Genomic DNA, 21,036 nt, shown 5'->3' on the forward strand with positions numbered 1-21,036 from the left:
ACAGAATGGGAATCCTACCCCCATCTCGGGCCGATGAACCTGGCGCGCCCGTGAATAAGACGGGCTTGTCCACGACGAAGTGTCTCCGGTTCGGTGGGGGGGCCCGGGACAAGCAGGAGACTAAGACTTGATAGTCTGTTCGTCTTACCTAAGGATTTGACCTTCCCCATACTCACGGGCGTGATTCTCCCCGACTAAAAGAGTCCGAACCTGGAGACCCCGGGAGGCTTGTTCCCACTGTGGCTCGGCAGAGGTTCAAGACGGACAGAAAAACGCAGGTCCTGACGCCTGGGAGGTACAGTATAGTATACGGAGTAGCCATTAGACACATACAACAAGGGAAAGTCATACCCAAGCCACCGAACGGAACGCCTGTCAGCCTGAGGCAGCAAGGGGCAATAGTTGCAGAGCGGGCACGGAACCGCACTTTCTCCGGGTGCAGCGGCGCCACTCCGCTTGGGATTGCGAGAGTCTCGACCTCGGCCCTGCTCCGACCTCCTGCAGTTCTCCTCCGAATGCTGGCCTCACGCGAGCAGGGAACAGATTCCACAAGCGCCTCACTCCCGCTCGCGCCCCTCCGGCCCCTCATGAGGGTGAACTCAATCAGGTAGGTACATCTCTCTCATCTCTCACCGGAGGCTGGTCCATCACCGCGCATCTATCCCACTACTCCGTACAGAGTACCGAGTACTTTAACTAGTTCCCTATCCAATATATTGAACACATGCTGGGCTCTGTCAGTCCCATGACATCTGCGTAGATTCGGCATGCTTTTTCCCAGTGCACAAAAAATCTAATCAACCCAGAGACACAGAATTATATCACAAACATCCATGTCATAAATCAGCATAATATGTGGAGTTATAGTATTTAGTCTCGGACATTCTAGTCCGCAGATCCTCAGCTACTTACTCACCACTTCAAGCAACCATAGGCTACTAGTATCGTTCACCGCAAGCCTATCCAACCACCTTCCAACATAATAAGACAACAAGTTGATAGATATATTATCTTCCGTCCCCCGCGGGCCATCTTCCAATGCACATGCCCTTATCGATCCTGTATGCTACGGGAAGTTTCTACACCACTTTTTATTCTTGACTTACGTGTGCTGAATGAAAGGTGATTCACCCATTTGCTAGACGGTTCTCTCCAGTGAAAAGACACATTTTCCAATTTAAAGAGCAGCCCGTGCTGTCGTGGCGGATGCGTGATCGTTATAATGCTATCGGGGCTTGTCTGGAGTTCTCAAGTGGCTTTGATGCGTCTTCTGCAGGTGCATTTGAGCATCCGTCTTCGGGTAGCTTTGCTTCAGTTTGACTGGGCTGTACGATACATATTATACGGAGGCCACGGGATCGATCCAAGCATAGCTTCATTCTCAGGTAATGATTGTGTACTTTCCTAAAGCATAGGAGGCAAAGGTCCAGGAGTAATATGGATAATTTCCCTCTGGCTCTCGTGTTAAGGGAGGGTTGTGCACAACCGCTCTTATATACCGGTGTTCTAGGGACCTCTAATCGGCTAGGGTTTCTCTAAGCGCAGCAGCCTGAACAGTGCCCTCTCCACGGGAAGAAGATACAACATGATATAGTTGAATCTGAACGCCGTGAGGGTCACACACGCCCCAACAACCGCATCCAAGATGAAATGGTTGGCTGTCGCAACGATAGTAAGTCCCATCAGCATTGGCCACAGGGGTGCGACAGCTCGAAGGTACCAGTGGGGGCTGAACTTGATTAAGCAGAGCGCAATGAGCATCGAGTTTCCAAAATGGAGCGAAGGCATCGCTGCAATTGTAAGTTGGAACTTGTTCTGCGTCCAGGCTGAACCGCCTGTATTGCTGTGCAGGACATCGACGAAACCATACTCCTCTGGCAGCAGACGAGGGGGCATACACCTCCATAAGGTAAGGATTGTGAACGCAATGACGTTCTCAAATGCCAGAGTGCGTCGGATTGCTTGATACTTGTCCCGTTGCATGAAAGTATAGCAATAGACGACAAATACCACCCCAAGAACAATGTGCGAGTAATATACCCTTGCCAGCAATGCCATTAGCCAAGGCTTCTGGCCAAGGATATACTTCTGCACAGACAGCTCAATATCCAGGTGGAGGAGGTGCTCAAAAAAGAGGATGGAAAGGGCGTGATGCTCAGCGGTGTCGAAAATAGCTTCATGCCCACTAATCATTCTAGCAGAAAACGCCCGTAAACCTTGGTAGACCTAGTCACATAGTTAGTGACATATAAGGTTACGCAGCTAATGCACTGGACATTTCAAGACATGTCTCACCCAATATGTGAGCAGCCAATACCATATTTCTAGCAAGAAGGGAAACTTGGCGAGAATCCGCGATTGTATGGTTCGACGATTACGGATCATGCGCTCGTCTGCGACCCCATCGCTTGGCTTCAGATCTGGAGGCGCCTCCAGCAATGGCGACTCGACATCTGGTATACCTAGGGGCTTAGCGGTCTTGCGCCGATTGATGAGTGTTCCTGCGGTGAAGGCGGTAACAATGGCTACAGGAAGAATAGCATTGAGTAAGTGACCTTTCGGACGATGCGGGTTTGGGATTGAAGATGACGATGACTTACCAGCTGGTTCTAAGATATTCTTCAGCCCACCCATTTGGGTATATACTGACACAAACCCCCAAATATGTACACCGTCCTCTGGTTGCCGCGTTGTTGAAGGTCACTGTAGGCGGATGCTTCGCATACGCTAGTTGACGTCACCGGACTTAGCAAACAGCCCAACAGGAGGAATCGATGTTCCCTCTCAACCCCGACGTTAGAGGTTATACCGTGCTTGAATTCGTGTAACAATACCTCGGATAGTTAACTAGGGGGCATGAAAAAGAGACCAGGGTGACAACGAAGGCTGGAGCTGCGAAGCAAACGTCGATCCGTGGCTGCCGTACACGCCGGTCGACACCTGACGGCTGATGGGTTTTGGCTTGTTTGCAAGGCTGAGCTGCACAGCTGCAGGGCAAACAGGGCAGTACATAGTAGGCAGGTGGGATCGGCCAGTTCAGACAATTTCGTCACCTTGTCTAGATAGCAAGTACCAACAATTCCTGAACAGGTGTGGATGACACCGGTGAAGGTCAGGCGTGGTAGTAACCGGATTTACCTCCTACGAGAGCCACTCTGGGCCCTAATTTAGTGTGGGTTCATCCCGAAGAAACCGACAGGCGGATATGACTGCCACCATCGAATTAAATCTTGATTTTCCCAGCCACCAGGCGGAAGAAGTGGGAATCAGAAGTTCCAACAAAATAGATGGAGGAGCATTCAGCAGCCAGTGTACTAGGCCTGCTGTATATAGGGATTTAGGGACTTGCTTATCCTATTGTCTTGAACATGAGCTTCATACAGGGCTGAGATCTGGGCATGTCAACGACCATGCCATTTCGCCAGAAACCATAGCTGGTTCAGGCGATTACATCTACTATTTCAGACTAGAGATTAGAGCAGAGAGCTCTGTAATCTGTATTTACTGTTTCCCGCAACTACCATGACAACTGAGGCATTGGATCCATACTAGCTAAGATACGGGCAGTTCGCACCCAGGAAAACAGCAAGAACTTAGCAAATTGCCAGAAATGTGAGCCCTCTATGTCTAGCGTGTCGCCCTACAATGCGTGCACGTGAGACCACTCAGCTATCTAGTGAAAGATTAGAATTATGAGTCACTAGGCACAGAACATGTGGCAGCCTACGGAGAACGTGCATGTAAAGTATGATGATCATTTCAAGGAGCCTTGGTGTCATTGTAAAGATGGGATCCTAGCAAATAAGGACAGGAGGATACCGCCGCGGTATGTAGGCCTCAGGCTGTCAAACAGAGGTAATAGGGAAACATTACAGAGCACGCATCACTTATAAATTCACTTAGATGGGAACTCACATTGACTTCATCTCATCACCCTACACTATCCACAGTGTATATTCCACGACGATGGATGGACACAGTCGAAACGAAACACCATTTGAATTGAATCTCTCAGAGCCCATCACTCTAGAACCACATCAAAGCCAAAGTGCTCGATCTATTCTCACCGGATTTATCAACTGCTACCCTCACGGATGTGCTTCGAAAGGCGGATACCGGCCTGCTATACTTATTCAGGCTACATTCGATCATGTCACGTCCAAAGATGCGTTCCTGGTGTTGATCCTCTCTTTCATGTACAGAGCACTGTGTCCACTAGGAAATGATGCTACTGGTCCTGAAATACCCCAGTATCTGGCATACTTTGAGGGTTTCGCTTTCTGGGATTCGAACAGGTCGATCGAAGTCAAGGACGCAGTTGACGGATTCGCTGAGTATATCATCGAGAACTTGCTACTTCCACGTAAAGTATTTACGCGATTTACTGGAGACCATTAATTGACCAGTTTAATCAGTCAGGGTCTTATCAGTGAGGACACCACAACCTACTCCCAGGTCGGTATCTCCGTCACACACAACTACATCGCCCAGTACAACATCATGCTTATCTATTCTCCAACGGAGCTGCCTGGTGCGTGACCACCATCGATGTGTGGTGTCTCTAAAATTCGACCTGGATGAGGCAGAAAGGCGGTATAAAAAGTACGGAGACAGTTGTGAAGATGATGACAAAAAACTTCTTCGAAGTGAATCGAGTGATCAATTCCAATTCTTGGAAGTAGCTCACATATTACCTCACTCTCTGACAACAGCCATAACCGGGGACTCGGAGTTGGTATGCACGGTACAGCCCCGAATATCTAATCAGGACTCTAACTGAATAGATAGAGCGACTCAAAAAAGACTTGTCTCGAATTGTTAGACATGTTTAGTCCTGGCATTGTTCATCTCATAGGATATCCTAAGATTGACAACCCCATGAACGCTCTCACCTTGACTCATCACTATCGTCGTCTATTTAGCGAGTTTCAGATTTGCTTTGAGCCAACCGATATTTCCAACCAATATAGAATTGAATCGACAGAACGGTGTCGATTTCTGCGTGATCCATTATTCCCTGTTACACGCACACTGTCGCCGAGTTCAAATTGTACCATCGAGCCACCCTCTCCCCAGCTTCTTGGGGTCCACCGTGCAATCGCACGTATAATGCATCTCAGCGGCGTGGGTGGATATATAGAGGCTATCATTCGAGACTTGGAAAAAAGAGAAATGGAAGCAGATGGGTCCACGAAGTTGGGCTATTTGTTGAATTTGAGACTTGGCGGCTGGATGCAATGACTGTCTGTTAGCCCTATCTGGATCTCGAGCTTCTCCTCGCATCGACTTGTTATCTATGAAGGAGACTCTAAATCCGGTGAATTTTGTAAGGAAGAAATGATACTAGTACTGGAAACCTGGAACTCTCTCTCAACCGATAACTGATACCCATGTGGATAGACAGAGATGTCTGAAGATTCGAAATGCTGAATTTGCTATACGTGACTTATTGTAAGTCTTGATGATGGCGGATTGACTCCATTAGAGAGTCATTGCTATCAAGGGACAGCAGTGCCATACTTGGTAGAACTTTGTAGGAATTGAACCTCAGCAGGAACCCCAGGGCGCGAGGGGAAAGCAGGGATGGCCGGGTGGGGCAGACGGCGGCTAAAAATACGTACACCAAGCCTTACCACGATTCCAAGATTCGTCAGTTCTCCCTCGCCAAGTTTCGGCCATCGCGAGTTTTCTGTGTTACTCTCGCCTGTCACACCTCAACAACTCAACGAAAGGACGATCCGGTTCCCGCTGTCTGAACCCTTTGCAGAGCCCTTTCCAACCGTACTGTGTGATCATGCAATCTACCTGGATATGCCGACACTCAGGGAACTGTCGATCTTGCCTACACCTGGATAGCATCTGGGGCTGTCACGGTGATCAGTTTGGATGACGACCCACCACCACTGATGATGATGGACTGATTGGGCTTTGGTACACCGAGGTGCTTGACTGCTGACGGCAGACGAGGGGATTGACCAGTGACTCAGGGCCTCCATCCCGCGTCGAAACAGGACTAGAAGTCCAGGCCAGATTCACTAATGTCGTGGACCGTAAGGCGATTTCTGGACTCGCCATCCATGATCCATCCCGTCCACCATCCACCGCGAAAGCCCCCTCCCCAGTGGGCACTCCACCCGGAACACGTACCAATGAGGCCCGGTGCAATAGATTAATCCCAAACGGGCCAAGGCGCCCACTTCGACGCTGTCTATTTTTCTAAAGTGGTTTTGGCGCCGGGGCTCACCTCCCAAGCACCACGACCCGGTTCGTTTCTTATCTCATTCCTCGTCGACTTCACCTCCGCCGTCCCGGATCCTCGCGCAACACGCCCGCCTCTCCGTGGAAGAGGACCCTGGATCCCTCTCTTTTGAGCCACACAGTATCGAACAAGTCCCATCCGCTCGAATATCGGTCGAACGACAACCTGAAATGACCTGTTTGCGGTTCGCCCATCCCCGACCTTTTCACTCCTGAACGGTCTCCAGCCATGTCGGATCGCGGTTGAATGCGGTGACTGGTTTTCCATGCCAGCCATTTCTTCGGTTATCAACGCTAGGTTCTCCACGGACGCGAAGGACAATGACCGAGCTTACCCTCAATGTTCCTCGACACCGGTCTTCAGGATGGCTTCCGCGTACCTTGCGTCGACAGTACTTGGTCCCGCTGGCCTGCCTCATGTTCTTCATGCTGCTTTTGACGGAGTATCTTCGTCAATTGGGCAACGACCAGGGCAGCCTCAGCCTCTTTACCTCGACTGACCAGATAACCGATACGCGAAGGTTCGCCTACACCTATGTTCCGACCATTCTGAGTATGATCATCGCCATCCTGTGGTCCCTTGTTGAATACGATGCCCTTCGGCTCGAACCGTACTTTCAACTGTCCAAACCACAGGGCGCTTCGGCCGATGTGCTCCTACTCAACTATGAGTTCGGCCATTATACTACCGCCCCGTTTTTCGCTATGAGGAACCGCCACTGGATTGCAGTCTGCATCTCGATCTTGAGTATCCTGCTGCAACTCGTGTTCCCTTCGTTGCAGAGCAGCTTGTTTAAGATGGATGATGCTACAGTTTATAACAACCAGCACCTTGAAACATGGCCGAATCTGGTGAACCTAGCAGAGCAGGGAGCTTTGGCGGACAACGACAATCTGAACATGACTGGAACTGGAATCAGAGACCATCGAGACCTTGCTTATAATCAACCACAATCGAGCAAGTACGCCATGGCGCCGGTAGCTATACCATTGGATGTTCAGTACGATACGAAGCTGTGGGAACTTACCCAGTCTATCTATTGGGCGGAACTATCCTGTGCTGCGGTGGAAGTGAACGATGCTACAACCCTTGAAGTGTCCTCCAATACCTCATCATTTGGTATCGGATCGCTCAATACGCAGCCCCCGATCTGGAATATCTACGAAGTGCCATCAACAGGACAGAACTGCTCCTTGGAACTTAGTGAAGAGATCACCATCTCGCCTACAAACTCATCTTTGCAGATCTCACACTGGCAGCCGAGCGCATCCGGAGTCAGTGTGACAGAGCAATGTGCTTCTTTCGACATAATCGGTGTCACGGTGGATATCAGCCTCAACAAGTCCAGCGAACATGTTGATCGCCAGAAATCTGACTTCTCAAGCTCTGATTATACTCATCAGGTCAGTGGATTTGGCTGCAAGATTGTATATCAGACCTCCCAGGCTGGCATCTCGGTGCAAGTAAACGGTTCACTCTCTATTGCTGATGTGCATCCGAACTCGACTACGGAGGTGTCTGAAGCCGCTCTTAACACCACTCATTTCAAAGGCATCATCTTGCAAGAGGTGGCTTCGACCAACGGCACTTCATTTTCGAATAAGAAGCCAGTGAGGCCATCAACACTCCATCGCGATTTGACGTCGAAGATTGAATCCAGCGTCCAGGGTGCCTTCGTACCTTTGATGAACAGGATATTCGACGTCAGTGGTCAATCACACTACGTAAAGGCTTCTCATGTGACACATCAGATGGCCATTATAGTTGGCCCAGTACAGTCGTTTGTGTCTGAGGCGATCCTTCTTTTCGGGGTGGCAGTTGTTTCGTATTTGGCCTACATCTATCCGCGCCGCCCGAACATGCTTCGAAGTGACCCAGCCTCCATTGCATCTATGTGCGGTATCATGGCTGATGTCATTGATGCTTCTTGTCTCTCACATTTGAACCTTGACGAGTTATCAACCAGGCAGCTCAGGACCATCCTTCGGAATTATACTTGCCGCTGGCAACGAGCTACCGAGCCCCCCCGCATCTGTATTGAGCCATCTGCTGGTGAGTTTTCCCCGACGCTATCCCCAAGTGATATTGGCGCGGAGCCGTATAGCGGAATTATATTGACAGTGTACAGTCCCCCGCTCTCAAAGACAGATCTTCCAAGGCAAATCCGATCCAAGGCCACATTTTCTCTTGATCCCGATATTTGCCCTTGAGATTTTCCTTTTCATTGCAGCATTTGCCGGGATTGTGACGATATTCGTGCTGTGTGCCAGGGATGGGGCCTTCCATTCCCTGACATATCTCAATTCAGACAGCCTAGCGGCACTGTTTCAACTCATTCCCTCCGCAATTGCCTCCATCATAAGGGCAATCTGCCTCTCGATATACCGATATTTGAGCGTTCTGGAACCATGGTCTGTTCTTCAGGCAGGAGGTGCATCCGCCGCGTCTTCATTATTGTTGGAATATGGGTCACTGAACCCTCTCGCTTCCCTCTTCAGGTGGTTCAGTTATCGCCACATCCTACTGGGACTCGTAGGAGTGGCGTGTATGTTCAACACAGCGATGAACATATTGGCCAGTGGACTCTTCCAGCATGAGCTTGGACCGACCAGGGCTGATACAGAGATGAAATCTAATTACAGCTATGAGTCGTTTGCCATCAGGCAACCTTCGTCGATAGTCCCTGAACTTGACACCATCAAGAGTAGCATCTACAGTGGCACATCGCTACTTTCTTGGACCACATCCAGCTTCTCCTTCCTCCCTGCGTGGACAGATACCTCATCCGAATGGCTTGTTGGAGGCACTATAAGGGGTGTTGGGGCCGATATAGTATGCAAGGAGCTTTCGATCACCGATAGCTTTTCAGAGGATTCCGGGTCAAATGTGGCTCATTGGCAGTACTCACCCTTCAATGAATCAGACACGGTGTGCCAACTGGACACACTTCAAACTAGCGAAACTCGCCAGTCAGAAAGCTTGACGGTCCACTTCTTCGCCTCGCCAATATCTGAAAATTCCAATGGGTGCCAGAAGCCGGCGGTCCTCGTGGTAGCCTACCCAAGCGGAAGTGGCTATTTACAGACCACATCCGAGAATGCAGTCGCTCTATACTGCGAATCTCAACTCATCATGCAAAATTTCTCGGTTGGTTTCAACTCGGACGGGTACATACAGTACTATGCTCCTCTGAATGGCACCTCCGCGGTCGATGACTCTATCCTGCAAAATGGGACGACAAACCTTGCGAACTACAATCTTAGGCTATCGAGCCCGCTCAGCGTTACCTACAATGGCTCACATCAAGAAACGAACAATGCAAGCGACTCTGACTGGTTTGGCACGCTTACGGCGAATCTATACCGCATTCTGGACACGAACACAACAGTCGTTGCTGCAGACGTTTTGGAGGTCGCCTCCCGCAATGTATACCGGACTATCTTCGCCACCGATCTCACTCTTGAACGAGATGCTTATTTCCAATACCAAGATCCCCCCGCCAAGATCAACGACGGCATCATCTATAACATGTCTTGGGCTGTGGTCCCATCGTTGGCATCATTTATATACGTCTTACTCATAGTGCTCTTTGATGGATGTGTTGTAGCCTCGGTCTTCTTCACCCGAAGAGGTCGGTTCAGGTTCCCTCGCATCCCGCGGTCGATCGGCTCCATTATGCCTTGGGTCATCCATGGCCGGGTTCTGAATGATTTCAAAGGCACGTACGCCTGGAGTGGAGGTGAGCGAGAGAAACACTTTGCCGACCTCGACAAACGGTACAAACTCGACAAACATGAGATGCCTGATGGGAAATGGAAGTATGTCTTGGAAGAAGACATTTCTCGTCGCGACGAGGAACCCACTACAGACGAGATAGCGCAGCCCACCTCTACGTCAAAGAATCGGTTTAAAACTCTTGCGAAGGGTGACATCTGAATTTGACAAGAAAGAGCAAAATGGGTGATGTATGTTGAGAGTATAATTGCTTCAATATTCATCATCCACTTCTTAGAGTGGTCCGGGTATGAGGGCACCCTACTGCTTTGCCCCGGCTCCTATCACAGGATTCTGCCATGTCCTCCACCGAATGCAGGAACGGAAAATTGCACTTGTGTAGGGTCTTGCTCAGGCCTTGAGTGCCGTCCTCAAGCCACGGGCTTCCTATAGGTTGATCAGCAGCATCGTCAACGAAATCACACGCTGGACTCGCCCTCTTTATCTGGGAACAGAATGGGATAGTACCAAGATACGAGCGACGAGAACCAATGGTCCGGTCGCGGGATGGGAAGTCGGTGTGTCTCTATGCATGTGCCGTCCATGTTCCACACGCTAGCCCATGCTTACGCCCGAAGTCAAAGGCAACCCGCCATCTCATTCGGCATTTGGGTCTCTGCAGAATTGCTGAGAGTTTCCATGGTGAGGGGAACTTGAGATCGTCGCCTGCGAGAACTCGCAAATATGCCCGGGCGGCGGACGAGGGGGTGTGGCAACGGGCAGCCAATGGCCGCCGTTCATCACACCCTAAGCGCCGAGCAGCTGCACAACCAGGCACAAGTCACCCCTTCATCACACTTAGTCTCGAGGTCCCTGCTGGGCGACGACGAATTATCGACCTTCAATGGGTGCAAAGCGTCAAGTTTCCTAAAATAGGTCACTCGCTATCGCCTGGTCAACCCCTCGCCTTCCCCCTCTCCACCCCCAGGGCTTCCTCCCCCTGCGACAGAGGTCGAACAGCTATATAGCTGCCCAGCTAGCCCAGGGCTTGAGGACCCTTTCTCTTTTCTTGACACACCATTTGTTTTGGGTTTGCTGGGTTTTTCTGTTTCCATTCTATTTTCATCCTTGAGTAGTTCGTTTGGCTGGTCCAGGCGACTATCTGTTTTGAGCTTCTTGTTTGGGTCGTCATCGAGTAATAATAGTATCATTTACACGCCTGCCTCCTGGGAAGCGCTCTGTTGATCAGACTCGCTCCTTGATAATCCGTGCTACTCCTCGCGCCTACTGTCCATCAATTGCATCCACCCCTTCCCCAAGGACAGGACATTTTTGCATTCAGTTACCTCTCCTCCAGCTACCATTGTCAACATGTACGCTCGCACCGCAAGACCTAAGCTCTCTTTGAGCATCTCTGCTGCACAGAACGCTTCCCGCCAGCCTTTGCCCCTCAAGTCTCCAAGCACGGTCCCGCGCACTCCAATTTCCCCTGCCAGCCCGGGTGCAAAGCGGTTCTCGTCCTTCCAAGTGCCTAGCTACTCCTATAACAACGTCTGCTCATCCAAGGGGATCCTCAAGAAACATTCAGGGGGTGCCGCAAGCCACGCAGAGAAACGGATTCAATTCAAAGGCACTCCAACCGTCCACTGTGTGACCCCAATTGAGAATCCCGAGGAGTATTACGGCACCTATACCAAATTGTCGCGCGAAGAGCGCCGTTGGATCGTGCGAGAATGAAGGCGTGGCTGATAGCGCTATTCCCTATCAGCAAATCAATACAGCGACCAAAGGCAGATCGGCAGGTGCTCTGGGCCGGGTACCCGAGCGTATCAATCAGGGTCTTCACGATGCCGTGATCTCCGCGTGCCTCCGGCTTCGACTCGGCCGTGACAAGTCAATCATGCGCCTGCAGCGGAATGACGATATCTTGGGCTAGGACTGGCTGCGTAGAGGGTTGAATGTCCCCGGCAGCTATGGCGGCTACTGGAATGAGTGTATTTGATGGAACGAGAGTAGTCTCTCAACGTGTATATGAAACCTGTTATGCTGACGACGTGATGATATGATCTGGCGTTTTGTACCTAGTATAGGAGCCTATCTTGGTGTGACTCAATTACAATCGCTATGGCTCCATTTGTCTTCCATTTGGCTCCACGAGAGTTAATAGACTGTAGAGTTGTAAAACAGCGATCTATAAGTGGCAACCGGGGTTGGATGGCCCGTGCGAGAGCCCCGACTCTTTTTCCCGCCGACGAGCCATGCGCTGGAAAGCTTGCCTCAGCATTCTTGGTTCTTCTCTCACACTTCCCAATGTTAAGCAAAATTTCCACCTCCGCATTGCGCAAAAGCTTGTGTAGTGCTTCGAGGTGGAATCTTCGACCCCGGAGCCGTGGGCTACTCACTCTTGCCATTGAAACGTCTTGGTGAGTCTAATCCACCCGAAAGTCCCGCTGGCGCGAAAGATAGATAGCTAATGATCGGGTTCTACCCAGTGACGACACATCCGTCGCAATCGTCGAGAAGGAGGCCAATGCGGTACAGATTCATTTTCTCGACAAGGTAACATGCGATACCACCGCATACCAGGGTATCCACCCGGTCGTGGCCCTCGAATCCCATCAAGAGAACATCGCAAGCCTCGTCAATAAAGCACTCGCCCATCTGCCCGTCGCATGCGAGACGAAACACGCAAGACATCAAACGATAAATATAGCGAATAGCTCAGAGCTGCGCAGAAAGCCAGACCTTGTATGCGCCACCAGAGGCCCAGGGTTTCGGTCCAATCTTTTTGTTGGGCTAGATACGGGAAAGGCACTGTCGGTCGGATGGCAGGTCCCGTTTGTTGGAGTCCATCATATGCAGGCTCATCTCTTGACTCCTCGTCTTGTATCCTGCTTAAATCGGGGTCAGAATAGCAACCCCGATGTCGCTCTATCGCAGCCTGTCACCCCCGAATTTCCCTTCCTTTCCATCCTTATCTCCGGCGGCCATTCGATGTTGGTCAAGTCTTCTTCGATCACCGAGCATGAAATCATGGCTTCCACTGCGGACAGAGCTCTTGGTGAGGCCCTCGACAAGGCCGCCCGCGACATCATCCCGGACTCCCTTCTTCAGACGTCAAAGAGCACTATGTATGGTAAATTGCTGGAACAGTTTGCCTTCCCGAATGGTAGCGCAGATTATGCCGACTACAAAGCCCCGAAGAGCCGGGGCGAGGAGCTCCTTCCACGAGAGAACCCATGGGGCTGGAATTTCACCGAGCCATGGTCCCACAGCCGTCAATTGCAGTTCAGCTTCTGCTTCATTGGTGCCACGCTGGCAAGGTTATTCGCCGCGAGAGAGGCCTCTGGTCAAGTGATTAGCCACGACGAGCGTATAGCCCTAGCACGTGAAGCGATGCGCTCGAGCTTCGAGCATCTGGCATCGCGCACCATCATGGCGCTCGAAAGCTTGGTTAAGAAAGGAACCGACAAAGAGGTCAAGACGCTGGTTGTCAGCGGGGGCGTTGCGGCAAATCAGTACCTCATGACAGTGCTCCGCTCGTTCCTGGATGCCCGCGGGTTCGGGCATGTTAGTCTTGTGGCACCCCCACCCTACTTGTGTACGGATAATGCTGCGATGATTGGATGGGCCGGTATTGAGATGTTTGAGGCAGGCTGGCACACTAACCTCACCTCTCGCGCGTTGAAGAAATGGACCCTCGATCCGCGAGAGGAAGATGGTGGTGTGTTGGGGCCTTTTGGATGGGAACGAGTAGACAAATGAGGATGTGTTGGTGCCCTTGTATGATAGATAGACTTAGCGCTGTTACCACTTCACTCTTCGAGTGGACTTCTAATTGTATATATATTTATGTATCACCACTATGACTGGGCCAGATCGCAGCTGTACAGAATCCACGCAATCATTTACATCTCATTCCGTGTCGTTACTATTCGAGGTCAAGCTGAAGGTGCTACCCTACATAGACGTGATGCCCCCCGGTTTCTCAGGACCGCACCAATCGTCAGTGACGAGTATCTGCGCCAGACCTTGTTCCAATCCGGTATCCAAACGTGACAGCTTATCAGCATGCCACCAGAGGGAAAACCCATCTCCTCACCCCAGCTGCGACAGGCATGTCGGACTCTTGAGACACCGTCAAACCTCGCCGGAGACGCCACCGCCCGGGCTCAGTTCCAGGATCGACTGACTTTGTACAGAGTACCAGAATGATCAAGTCAACCACCTGGAACCGCACCCCCCTGTTGCAGGGCCGTCACTTGTTTCCGAAGCTCGAGGAAGAAATCCTTCCCGTTCGCCATCTGATTGGCTGTAGTTTCCGAGTTAGGCACTGATCGCATCTACCGTGGTGTCGCCCGCATAGTGGATGTGTAACGTACGTTTTGCGCCCCAGGGTCCGCTAGTGCGACTATTCACGTCCTTCACCTGAGGTTTGTAGTAATACGGTCTGGGTTCTGGAGAGGAAACGGTTAGCGATCTTCGACGAGTGATCGATCATGAGATTCCTCCGATTGGGCAATCGTACCTCCGGGTCCTAGATTCAGCGCACGCTACTAGTTAGCCAACGTCAATGCCTCGTGTAGGTGAGCTTCTGCGTACCTTTCTTGAGAGCTCCCTTGGACTCCGCGGCATTAAAGCCTCGCACGGGGACATGTTGCTCCTGCTGCGGCCCGGAAGCGAACTGGTCACGCGAATCTCCCCAGTTATTCTGTCCTCCCCGAGATCCACCGTGCGCGCTCATGGTGCGGGAGTTGGAGTGTCTCTGCGTCGAGTGGCGGTTCTGGTCGTATGGCCGACCTCCGCGCCATCTAAACGCCCCAGACAGTAGTTAGTCCAGAGAGCTCGGACAGGCATTCAGTGTGGGGGATGTGAGTTTCGAGACAAGAGCTAACTTACCGCTCCTCGCCGGGACCACTCATTCTAGGCCAACCCGTAGATGGTAAGCAGAATGACGAGGGGTAGCTGAGATTTGGGGAGGGACTGAAGCTGGGCGGGTGCAACGCGAGTGTGGAGAGCGGCTCTCTCCGCCTTTGGGCCCGACAGCCGCCAACCAGCCAGCGGGTTGCTTACAAGGAACGTCCGGCGATGATAAGCCAGCACAGGACAACTCCCGCCCTCTCGCGGCCTGCGCGTTCTTCCCCCTCTCTGCTGTCGCCCACGTTCTCTCTTGATTTCAGTCCCTTCAGTCCCTTCTGACCTTGGAGGCTTGGATGAGTCATGCTCTATTTCTTTCGATCGTTTGACCTCGTTTCATTTGGCTTCACGGCGCGACTTGGTTCGTTGGATCCCATAACCTGCGGCTGAGCGGTACGCTCGCCGACCTTCTATCAACAGATCTTGTCCAGCTGGCTTCCTATTCGCGCGGATTCCTACCTCACTTGAAATTATGGCGCCCGTCTCAGCGGCAAAACCACGTTCATCACCAAACAAACCGTCCCGAACCCAGCCCAAGGTGACCTTGAAGCCGCCTCGGAGCTCGGAGTCGACCACCAACGAAGGCCCTCCACTCAAGAAGCGCAAGTATGTTCCTGGCGGTCCGGGTGGTGGGGGAAGATACATCGAACTCGACGTGAAAGAACCGCCAAAGCCCAAGCCCAGTCCAGCAGCCAGACGGAATTCGTCCAGCTCCCGGAATCGCACTGCCCCGGTTCCAGTTCCAGACCCTCAACCTCAGCCTGTTCAACTTCCTCCTCCGCCGCCACCCCCAGTTCCAACGACACCTCCTTCTGCCCGCCTGAGACGAGAAAAGAGCCAGAACCGCGGCCGTTTCGGTTCGTCGACAGCGGCTGCCCTGGCTCTGCAACAAGGAGACGGTTATAAACCGCGAGAGGAGCGAGGATGGGAAGAGTTTCACCCGGACTTAGATATTGAGGCGAAGTTTGCGGTCTTTGGCTCGGAGGATGTGGATCGGCCACCTCCGTCTTCGTCAATCGCTCATATTCTCTCGCCAAATGGTCTCGATAGTACCAATGAAAAAGACCCCATAGCAGAGTTGATCCGCGCGCACGCCAATGGATCGTCACCGTCTCCGATCAAGCGACGGCCAGGCCGTCCCCCTCGTCGACCGGAAGCCATCTTGAATGCCCTGGGGATCACACAGCAGCCGAAGAATGTCCCGCCACCGGGCCCGAATCCTCGGGAGAGGCTCACGCTACCGAAGCCCTCGTTCCGCATACGGGATCCATTTACCTTCTACGATCAACCCGGAGTGGGTCAGCAGAACTATGTCGATCGCACTATGGCGAGTGTTGGGTACCAGGAAAGCGACCTGTTCCTTCGCCATGACCGCCGATTGATTCGGATGACGGACGGTGCGCAAGAAGACGATCTGGATGCGGCGAATCCCGTCACTTCGGAAGGAGAGGTCAATGCGGCCGTTGGCCGAGTGGAGTACGACATGGATGAGCAAGATGAGAAGTGGTTGGAGGACTACAACGCGAAGCGAAGAGAAGATCAACTAGAGCCGATCAAGCCTGCGGTCTTTGAAATTACTATGACCAAGATTGAAAAGGAGTGGCACGTTCTAGAGAAACGTATCCCGAAACCTAATCCCAAACCTCCGCAAACACAACGCCCTCGTTCGAGCTCTGCCGCGGCTGTAAATGGCGAAACTGGGCCGGGAGAAGAGCAAGATAGCAAATGTGCTATCTGTGATGACGGTGATTGTGAAAACTCCAATGCAATTGTTTTCTGCGATGGCTGCGACTTGGCGGTCCATCAAGAATGCTACGGCGTGCCTTTCATTCCCGAGGGACAATGGCTTTGTCGCAAGTGCCAGCTGATTGGAAGAGGATCTGTCAACTGCATCTTCTGTCCCAACACCGAGGGCGCCTTCAAGCAGACTACTTCCTCGAAGTGGTCTCATCTTTTGTGCGCCATATGGATTCCCGAAGTGTCTATCGGCAATCCGTCACTCATGGAACCGATTACTGACGTGGAGAAAGTGCCTCGCAGCCGCTGGAAGCTTCACTGTTACATCTGCCGGCAGAGGATGGGTGCTTCCATCCAATGCAGCAACAAGAACTGCTTTGTCGCATTCCACGTAACCTGCGCACGGAGGGCTCAGCTCTATCTGAAGATGAAGTCTGGCCATGGAACCCCGGCCGTTATGGATTCGCATCTGCTGAAAGCCTTTTGTGACAAGCACGTCCCACCTGAATGGCGCAGAGAACACGGGACGGACGTCGCTACAGCCGAGGCGATTGAGTATTACCGCAACACCATGCAAGGCCGCCGCTGGGGAGATAGCCAGGCCGCAGCACTTTCCTTGGAGCCCGCACATCCTCTTGGTTGCGATCATGGGGACGATGATGGGCAGCGTACACATACACCACGCATTACCCTCACTGTTGGCGGAAACAAGCGCAAGCGACCGGCGGTACCCAAGATGATCTGGAAGTTACCGTCTGGGGCTCCTGTGATCCCTCAGGTCGTGCTGAACTCCGTTGTGGCATCACTCCAGCGCTTCGGTGTTCGCCAACGGAAGCAATATGCCGAAGATGCCTGCAAGTACTGGACCCTCAAACGAGAGGCAAGGCGAGGAGCTGCGCTTCTGAAACGCCTACAATTGCAGCTAGAGACTTTCTCGTCCATGGAAATGACGAGGAGAGACTACGTTGCCATGGGGGTTACTGGGCACAAGCGGCTACAACGGCGTATTGAGTTTGGCGAGAGGCTTTACCATGACCTGGATAGGTTAAGATCGCTGTGTGATGAGGTGAAGAAGCGAGAGAGAGAGAAGCTGAAGGACGCGGAGACACTTCGTGGTATTGTCGACACTGTATACTTTCCCATATTTCCGCTGCTTTGGCCAATATTCGACAAAGCTCAAGGGTAAGCATGTCTCTTATTTCCTACTCTATTGGTTCTAACATCACAGTAGGCTTGACAGCAAGGCTATTTTCAAACAAGGACTGTTATCTATCCGAACAAAGCTACAAGAACGCTTTTACCCATCGGTTGCTACCTTCTCCGCCGACCTGGCTCATGTGTTCACCACTGAGATTGGGGTTCAACCAGCCGGAGATACTGCTGAGCTGCAGATGCAGATCAGTGGTCGCGCCCCGGAACTGAGCCTCGAGCAACGCGAGAAAAGGAAGCTTGCCAAGCGGATAATCAAGGCCATACAACCTGCATTAGAAGATGCGATCAGGAAGGAGAGCGAGCTGAACCGCAAGCCATTCGAACAAGAGCTGAAGGAGCTTGATCTCATGCTGGAAAACAGTGTCATGTCCAGAAGAGGTTCGGAGGTCGCCCTAGCGGAGCAAGCTGGGGATGAGAATGTGGAAATGTCGGAAGCCCCGAATGGCACAGAACATAAGGGTGAGGAATCCGATATCACTGCCAAATCTGAACCGGAGGATAGCGCTGGGATTGCCGACTTGCCTGAAAAGACAGACCCGACAGCTGAGCCTGATGGGGTTGAGCCGCAACCTGCAGAGACCTCCACGGAGCCTCAATCCCAGGAAGATCTGGATATGGATGATGCCCCAGCGGTTCTGGAGGAGACGGAGCCTCAAAACGCCGATGTGGCACCCATGACTGTACAGCCTACCATTGAGGACCAACCAGCCATCAATGGAGACAATGGAAAGATGAAAGTAGACGATATGCAAGCGTCAAAGCAACCGGTGGAGACTGAGAAGGAGCCTTTGACCCCTCCACCTAGCTTCAAAGGCGACCAACAATATCCATTGGCGCAAGGAGGCATACAGTGGTATATGCAACCATTCGACCCCATTGGCACCACCATCCATGAAGAGCGGTGGACCGGGCGAGATGTGATGCGAGGGATGAGCGAGGAGTTAAGTGAGCTCGACGAGGAGGAATTGAAGGACCTCGTGGAGGATGACGAGCTGATGGACGGATCGAATGAAGCAGCGAATGGTGGCGTGGCACCGACACAACAGAGTGTCAAGGTCCATCGAACCCGAAGACGCTGGCGCGGATTCAAATAGTTACATTTGCACGTACAGGCAGTGGAGATATGATGAGTTTTCAGCGATCATTCCCTTCATTTTTATACTCCCTTCTTTCACTACATTTCTCCGATTTCCCCTTTTGATGCATGTTTGCTTTTTTTTTTCTTTTCTTCCGTGCTGAGAGGCAACAACCGGCTGGCCAGGCGTTGGGTTGGTAGAGCTGGATTTAGGTGGGTAGCTAGGTAGCCACACCACATGTAATGAATTTCCACAGAATGTATTCATGGACCCATTCACCGGATGAGTAATTGAACAATTGAATTGTTGAATCATTGAATCATGGGGGGATTGGGGAATGGGAGGAAATGGGAATGATGCCTTGGCGACCGCAGAGCCGCGGGCGGTCCAGAATGGCTTATGGAAGACTCGCCGCGCTCGACTTCTTTCCCGGTTTCTCCCCCTTCTTTCATCATTACCACCGGATTTCCATCCTCTCTCCATCCAACCTCTTTTCCCTCCTCCCTTTTCTCCCTCCTCCGCCATTCTTTCCGAATTGCTCGGAGGCTAGGACCACTCTTCTCTTCTGGTTTTCTGGTATCCGCGTCGGATTTCTATCGGATTCGCCTGTCGAATTTTTCTCAACCTCACAGCACTTTGCCCGGTCCTCGTGTCGCGCGCGCTACCTCACCCCTTCTCTCACACTTAGCTTGTTATTCGCTACTATCCTTCAATTTTCTTCAAGATGTCTGCTGAATATGACAATGAGAACGGTCGCTACGACGGTACGTCGAGCTGTTCTAGCCCAGCTAGTTCGCCGGGTTACACCATCACAACAATACTGACCTGTTGCTTTTTCTGCCTTCGCAGACGAGCCCCGTTTCGCCCGTGACCGCAGCGCATCTCCTCGCGATGAGCCTCGAGCTGATCGCACCCGTAGCCGTTCTCCCAACGGTCGCGTGGATGACCGGTATGTCGACGTGAATTGCTAGCTTGGCCGCTCTGACGTTCAGCCGACTGACTAGAGCTTCTTTTGCTAGTGCCCCCATCGATCCCCGTAAATCCTTGGACGATGAAGAGGGTGCTCTCAACACCGGCTCGAACCTGTTCGTGACTGGTATCCACCCGCGTTTGACCGAGTCGGATATCTCGCGTCTCTTCGAGAAGTACGGTGACGTCGAGAACTGTTCAATTATGGTCGATCCTCATACCAAGGAGTCTCGTGGATTCGGCTTCGTCAAGATGGTCACTGCTGAGCAGGCCGACGCCGCCAAGGAGGGTCTCCAGGGCGAGGTCATCGAGGGCCGCACCCTGAGCATCGAGAAGGCCCGTCGTAGCCGTCCCAGGACCCCGACTCCTGGCAAATACTTCGGTCCCCCTAAGCGTGGTGAGTTTTCTTCGCCCCCTCAATTCAGACCATTTAGGCTCACTGGTTTCATTCTTAGACTTCCGTGGAGGTCACCGTGGCGGCCGTGGTGATCGCTATGACGACCGTCGTGCTCCTTACGGCGGTAGCTGGCGCCGCGGTGACGATTACCGCTATGGCCGCTACGATTCCTACAGCGACCGTCGCGACTACGGCCGTGACTACCGTGACTATGGTGGTCGCCGTGACTACGGTCGTGACGACTACGGCTACCGTGGTGGTGGTAGCAGCGGTGGCATTGACCGCTATGCCTCTGGTGGTCGTGAGGACCGTTACAGCCGCGACGAGCGTCGTGATGACCGTCGCGAAGAACGCCGTGGAGGTAGCGGTGGCGGATACTACGACCGTGACGCCAATCCCCCTAGCTACGGCTCTGCTCCTCCGGCGCGGGATGCCTATGCCGGCAGCGGTGGCGGCGGCGGCGGCAGCGGCGGCCGCTCTTATGACCCCCGCGATGACCGTTATAGCGCCAGGTAGGTGAAGTCGTCTGATCTATTTGGAGAGATCGGGCCAGGGCGCGTAGCCTCTCCCAGTAATGGGTCTTTGTAGGCTCCGCGCTTCTTTCCTTTTACCCCTACGTCTTTGCTTCTATGACATTCCCTTTGACTTTCTCCTGGAATGGCTTTTTAATCTTCAGTACCCCCATTCGAATGGAATCGCACGGGGCGTCATATGTGTTGTCTTGTCGCAAAAGGAGGGAAGAAAAAAGTCCTCAT

General features: G+C 52.3%; 8 protein-coding genes across 8 annotated transcripts; 5 read left to right on the forward strand and 3 right to left on the reverse strand.

Moving 5' to 3' along the window:
- On the reverse strand, positions 1 to 782 carry BO80DRAFT_150563 (uncharacterized protein). The gene has a single exon (XM_025713779.1). The coding sequence runs from the start codon at positions 587 to 589 to the stop codon at positions 173 to 175; it is 417 nt and encodes a 138-aa protein (XP_025573292.1). The 5' UTR covers positions 590 to 782; the 3' UTR covers positions 1 to 172.
- Positions 783 to 1,466: 684 nt separating this feature from the next.
- BO80DRAFT_150573 (phosphatase PAP2 family protein) lies at positions 1,467 to 2,740 on the reverse strand. The gene is made up of 3 exons (XM_025713780.1): positions 2,601 to 2,740; positions 2,296 to 2,525; positions 1,467 to 2,226 (listed from the first exon to the last, which is right to left on the reverse strand). Exons 1-3 carry the CDS (start codon positions 2,632 to 2,634, stop codon positions 1,525 to 1,527), a joined length of 966 nt encoding a protein of 321 aa, XP_025573293.1. The 5' UTR covers positions 2,635 to 2,740; the 3' UTR covers positions 1,467 to 1,524.
- Positions 2,741 to 6,327: 3,587 nt separating this feature from the next.
- BO80DRAFT_150690 (DUF3433 domain-containing protein) lies at positions 6,328 to 10,360 on the forward strand. Its single transcript, XM_025713782.1, has 2 exons — positions 6,328 to 8,311; positions 8,388 to 10,360. Exons 1-2 carry the CDS (start codon positions 6,580 to 6,582, stop codon positions 10,193 to 10,195), a joined length of 3,540 nt encoding a protein of 1,179 aa, XP_025573294.1. The 5' UTR covers positions 6,328 to 6,579; the 3' UTR covers positions 10,196 to 10,360.
- An 813-nt stretch (positions 10,361 to 11,173) lies between these two features.
- Positions 11,174 to 11,882, forward strand: BO80DRAFT_150637 (uncharacterized protein). The gene has a single exon (XM_025713781.1). The coding sequence runs from the start codon at positions 11,345 to 11,347 to the stop codon at positions 11,708 to 11,710; it is 366 nt and encodes a 121-aa protein (XP_025573295.1). The 5' UTR covers positions 11,174 to 11,344; the 3' UTR covers positions 11,711 to 11,882.
- A 374-nt stretch (positions 11,883 to 12,256) lies between these two features.
- On the forward strand, positions 12,257 to 13,835 carry BO80DRAFT_411700 (N(6)-L-threonylcarbamoyladenine synthase family protein). The gene is made up of 2 exons (XM_025717983.1): positions 12,257 to 12,396; positions 12,466 to 13,835. Exons 1-2 carry the CDS (start codon positions 12,284 to 12,286, stop codon positions 13,736 to 13,738), a joined length of 1,386 nt encoding a protein of 461 aa, XP_025573296.1. The 5' UTR covers positions 12,257 to 12,283; the 3' UTR covers positions 13,739 to 13,835.
- Positions 13,836 to 13,842: 7 nt separating this feature from the next.
- On the reverse strand, positions 13,843 to 14,965 carry BO80DRAFT_427069 (uncharacterized protein). The gene is made up of 5 exons (XM_025719913.1): positions 14,873 to 14,965; positions 14,576 to 14,784; positions 14,502 to 14,510; positions 14,356 to 14,430; positions 13,843 to 14,285 (listed from the first exon to the last, which is right to left on the reverse strand). The coding sequence occupies exons 1-5, from the start codon at positions 14,893 to 14,895 to the stop codon at positions 14,194 to 14,196; spliced, it is 408 nt and encodes a 135-aa protein (XP_025573297.1). The 5' UTR covers positions 14,896 to 14,965; the 3' UTR covers positions 13,843 to 14,193.
- A 118-nt stretch (positions 14,966 to 15,083) lies between these two features.
- Positions 15,084 to 19,182, forward strand: BO80DRAFT_411706 (putative PHD finger domain protein). Its single transcript, XM_025717984.1, has 2 exons — positions 15,084 to 17,809; positions 17,859 to 19,182. The coding sequence occupies exons 1-2, from the start codon at positions 15,363 to 15,365 to the stop codon at positions 18,931 to 18,933; spliced, it is 3,522 nt and encodes a 1,173-aa protein (XP_025573298.1). The 5' UTR covers positions 15,084 to 15,362; the 3' UTR covers positions 18,934 to 19,182.
- Positions 19,183 to 19,552: 370 nt separating this feature from the next.
- On the forward strand, positions 19,553 to 20,923 carry BO80DRAFT_151012 (RNA recognition motif domain-containing protein). The gene is made up of 4 exons (XM_025713784.1): positions 19,553 to 19,679; positions 19,765 to 19,864; positions 19,935 to 20,281; positions 20,340 to 20,923. The coding sequence occupies exons 1-4, from the start codon at positions 19,640 to 19,642 to the stop codon at positions 20,795 to 20,797; spliced, it is 945 nt and encodes a 314-aa protein (XP_025573299.1). The 5' UTR covers positions 19,553 to 19,639; the 3' UTR covers positions 20,798 to 20,923.
- The last annotated feature ends 113 nt before the right edge of the window (positions 20,924 to 21,036 follow it).

This window comes from Aspergillus ibericus (genome assembly GCF_003184845.1).
Source record: "Aspergillus ibericus CBS 121593 unplaced genomic scaffold BO80scaffold_32, whole genome shotgun sequence".
Classification (NCBI taxonomy): Eukaryota; Fungi; Ascomycota; class Eurotiomycetes; order Eurotiales; family Aspergillaceae; genus Aspergillus; species Aspergillus ibericus.

Coding starts and splice junctions, on each gene's coding strand:
- BO80DRAFT_427069 (XM_025719913.1), bottom strand. CDS start 14,895: ATGAGTGGTCCCGGCGAGGAGCG. Junction 14,785..14,872: donor AGTGGTCCCGGCGAGGAGCG/GTAAGTTAGCTC, acceptor TGGGGCGTTTAG/ATGGCGCGGAGGTCGGCCAT. Junction 14,286..14,355: donor CGGACCCTGGGGCGCAAAAC/GTACGTTACACA, acceptor CGGAAACTACAG/CCAATCAGATGGCGAACGGG.
- BO80DRAFT_150690 (XM_025713782.1), top strand. CDS start 6,580: ATGACCGAGCTTACCCTCAATGTTCCTCGACACCGGTCTTCAGGATGG. Junction 8,312..8,387: donor CTGTATTGAGCCATCTGCTG/GTGAGTTTTCCC, acceptor GACAGTGTACAG/TCCCCCGCTCTCAAAGACAG.
- BO80DRAFT_150573 (XM_025713780.1), bottom strand. CDS start 2,634: ATGGGTGGGCTGAAGAATATCTTAGAACCAGCTG. Junction 2,526..2,600: donor GAATATCTTAGAACCAGCTG/GTAAGTCATCGT, acceptor TTCTTCCTGTAG/CCATTGTTACCGCCTTCACC. Junction 2,227..2,295: donor ATTGGCTGCTCACATATTGG/GTGAGACATGTC, acceptor CTATGTGACTAG/GTCTACCAAGGTTTACGGGC.
- BO80DRAFT_411700 (XM_025717983.1), top strand. CDS start 12,284: ATGTTAAGCAAAATTTCCACCTCCGCATTGCGCAAAAGCTTGTGTAGT. Junction 12,397..12,465: donor CTTGCCATTGAAACGTCTTG/GTGAGTCTAATC, acceptor GGTTCTACCCAG/TGACGACACATCCGTCGCAA.
- BO80DRAFT_411706 (XM_025717984.1), top strand. CDS start 15,363: ATGGCGCCCGTCTCAGCGGCAAAACCACGTTCATCACCAAACAAACCG. Junction 17,810..17,858: donor ATATTCGACAAAGCTCAAGG/GTAAGCATGTCT, acceptor ACATCACAGTAG/GCTTGACAGCAAGGCTATTT.
- BO80DRAFT_151012 (XM_025713784.1), top strand. CDS start 19,640: ATGTCTGCTGAATATGACAATGAGAACGGTCGCTACGACG. Junction 19,680..19,764: donor TGAGAACGGTCGCTACGACG/GTACGTCGAGCT, acceptor CTGCCTTCGCAG/ACGAGCCCCGTTTCGCCCGT. Junction 20,282..20,339: donor CTTCGGTCCCCCTAAGCGTG/GTGAGTTTTCTT, acceptor TTTCATTCTTAG/ACTTCCGTGGAGGTCACCGT.
- BO80DRAFT_150563 (XM_025713779.1), bottom strand. CDS start 589: ATGAGGGGCCGGAGGGGCGCGAGCGGGAGTGAGGCGCTTGTGGAATCT.
- BO80DRAFT_150637 (XM_025713781.1), top strand. CDS start 11,345: ATGTACGCTCGCACCGCAAGACCTAAGCTCTCTTTGAGCATCTCTGCT.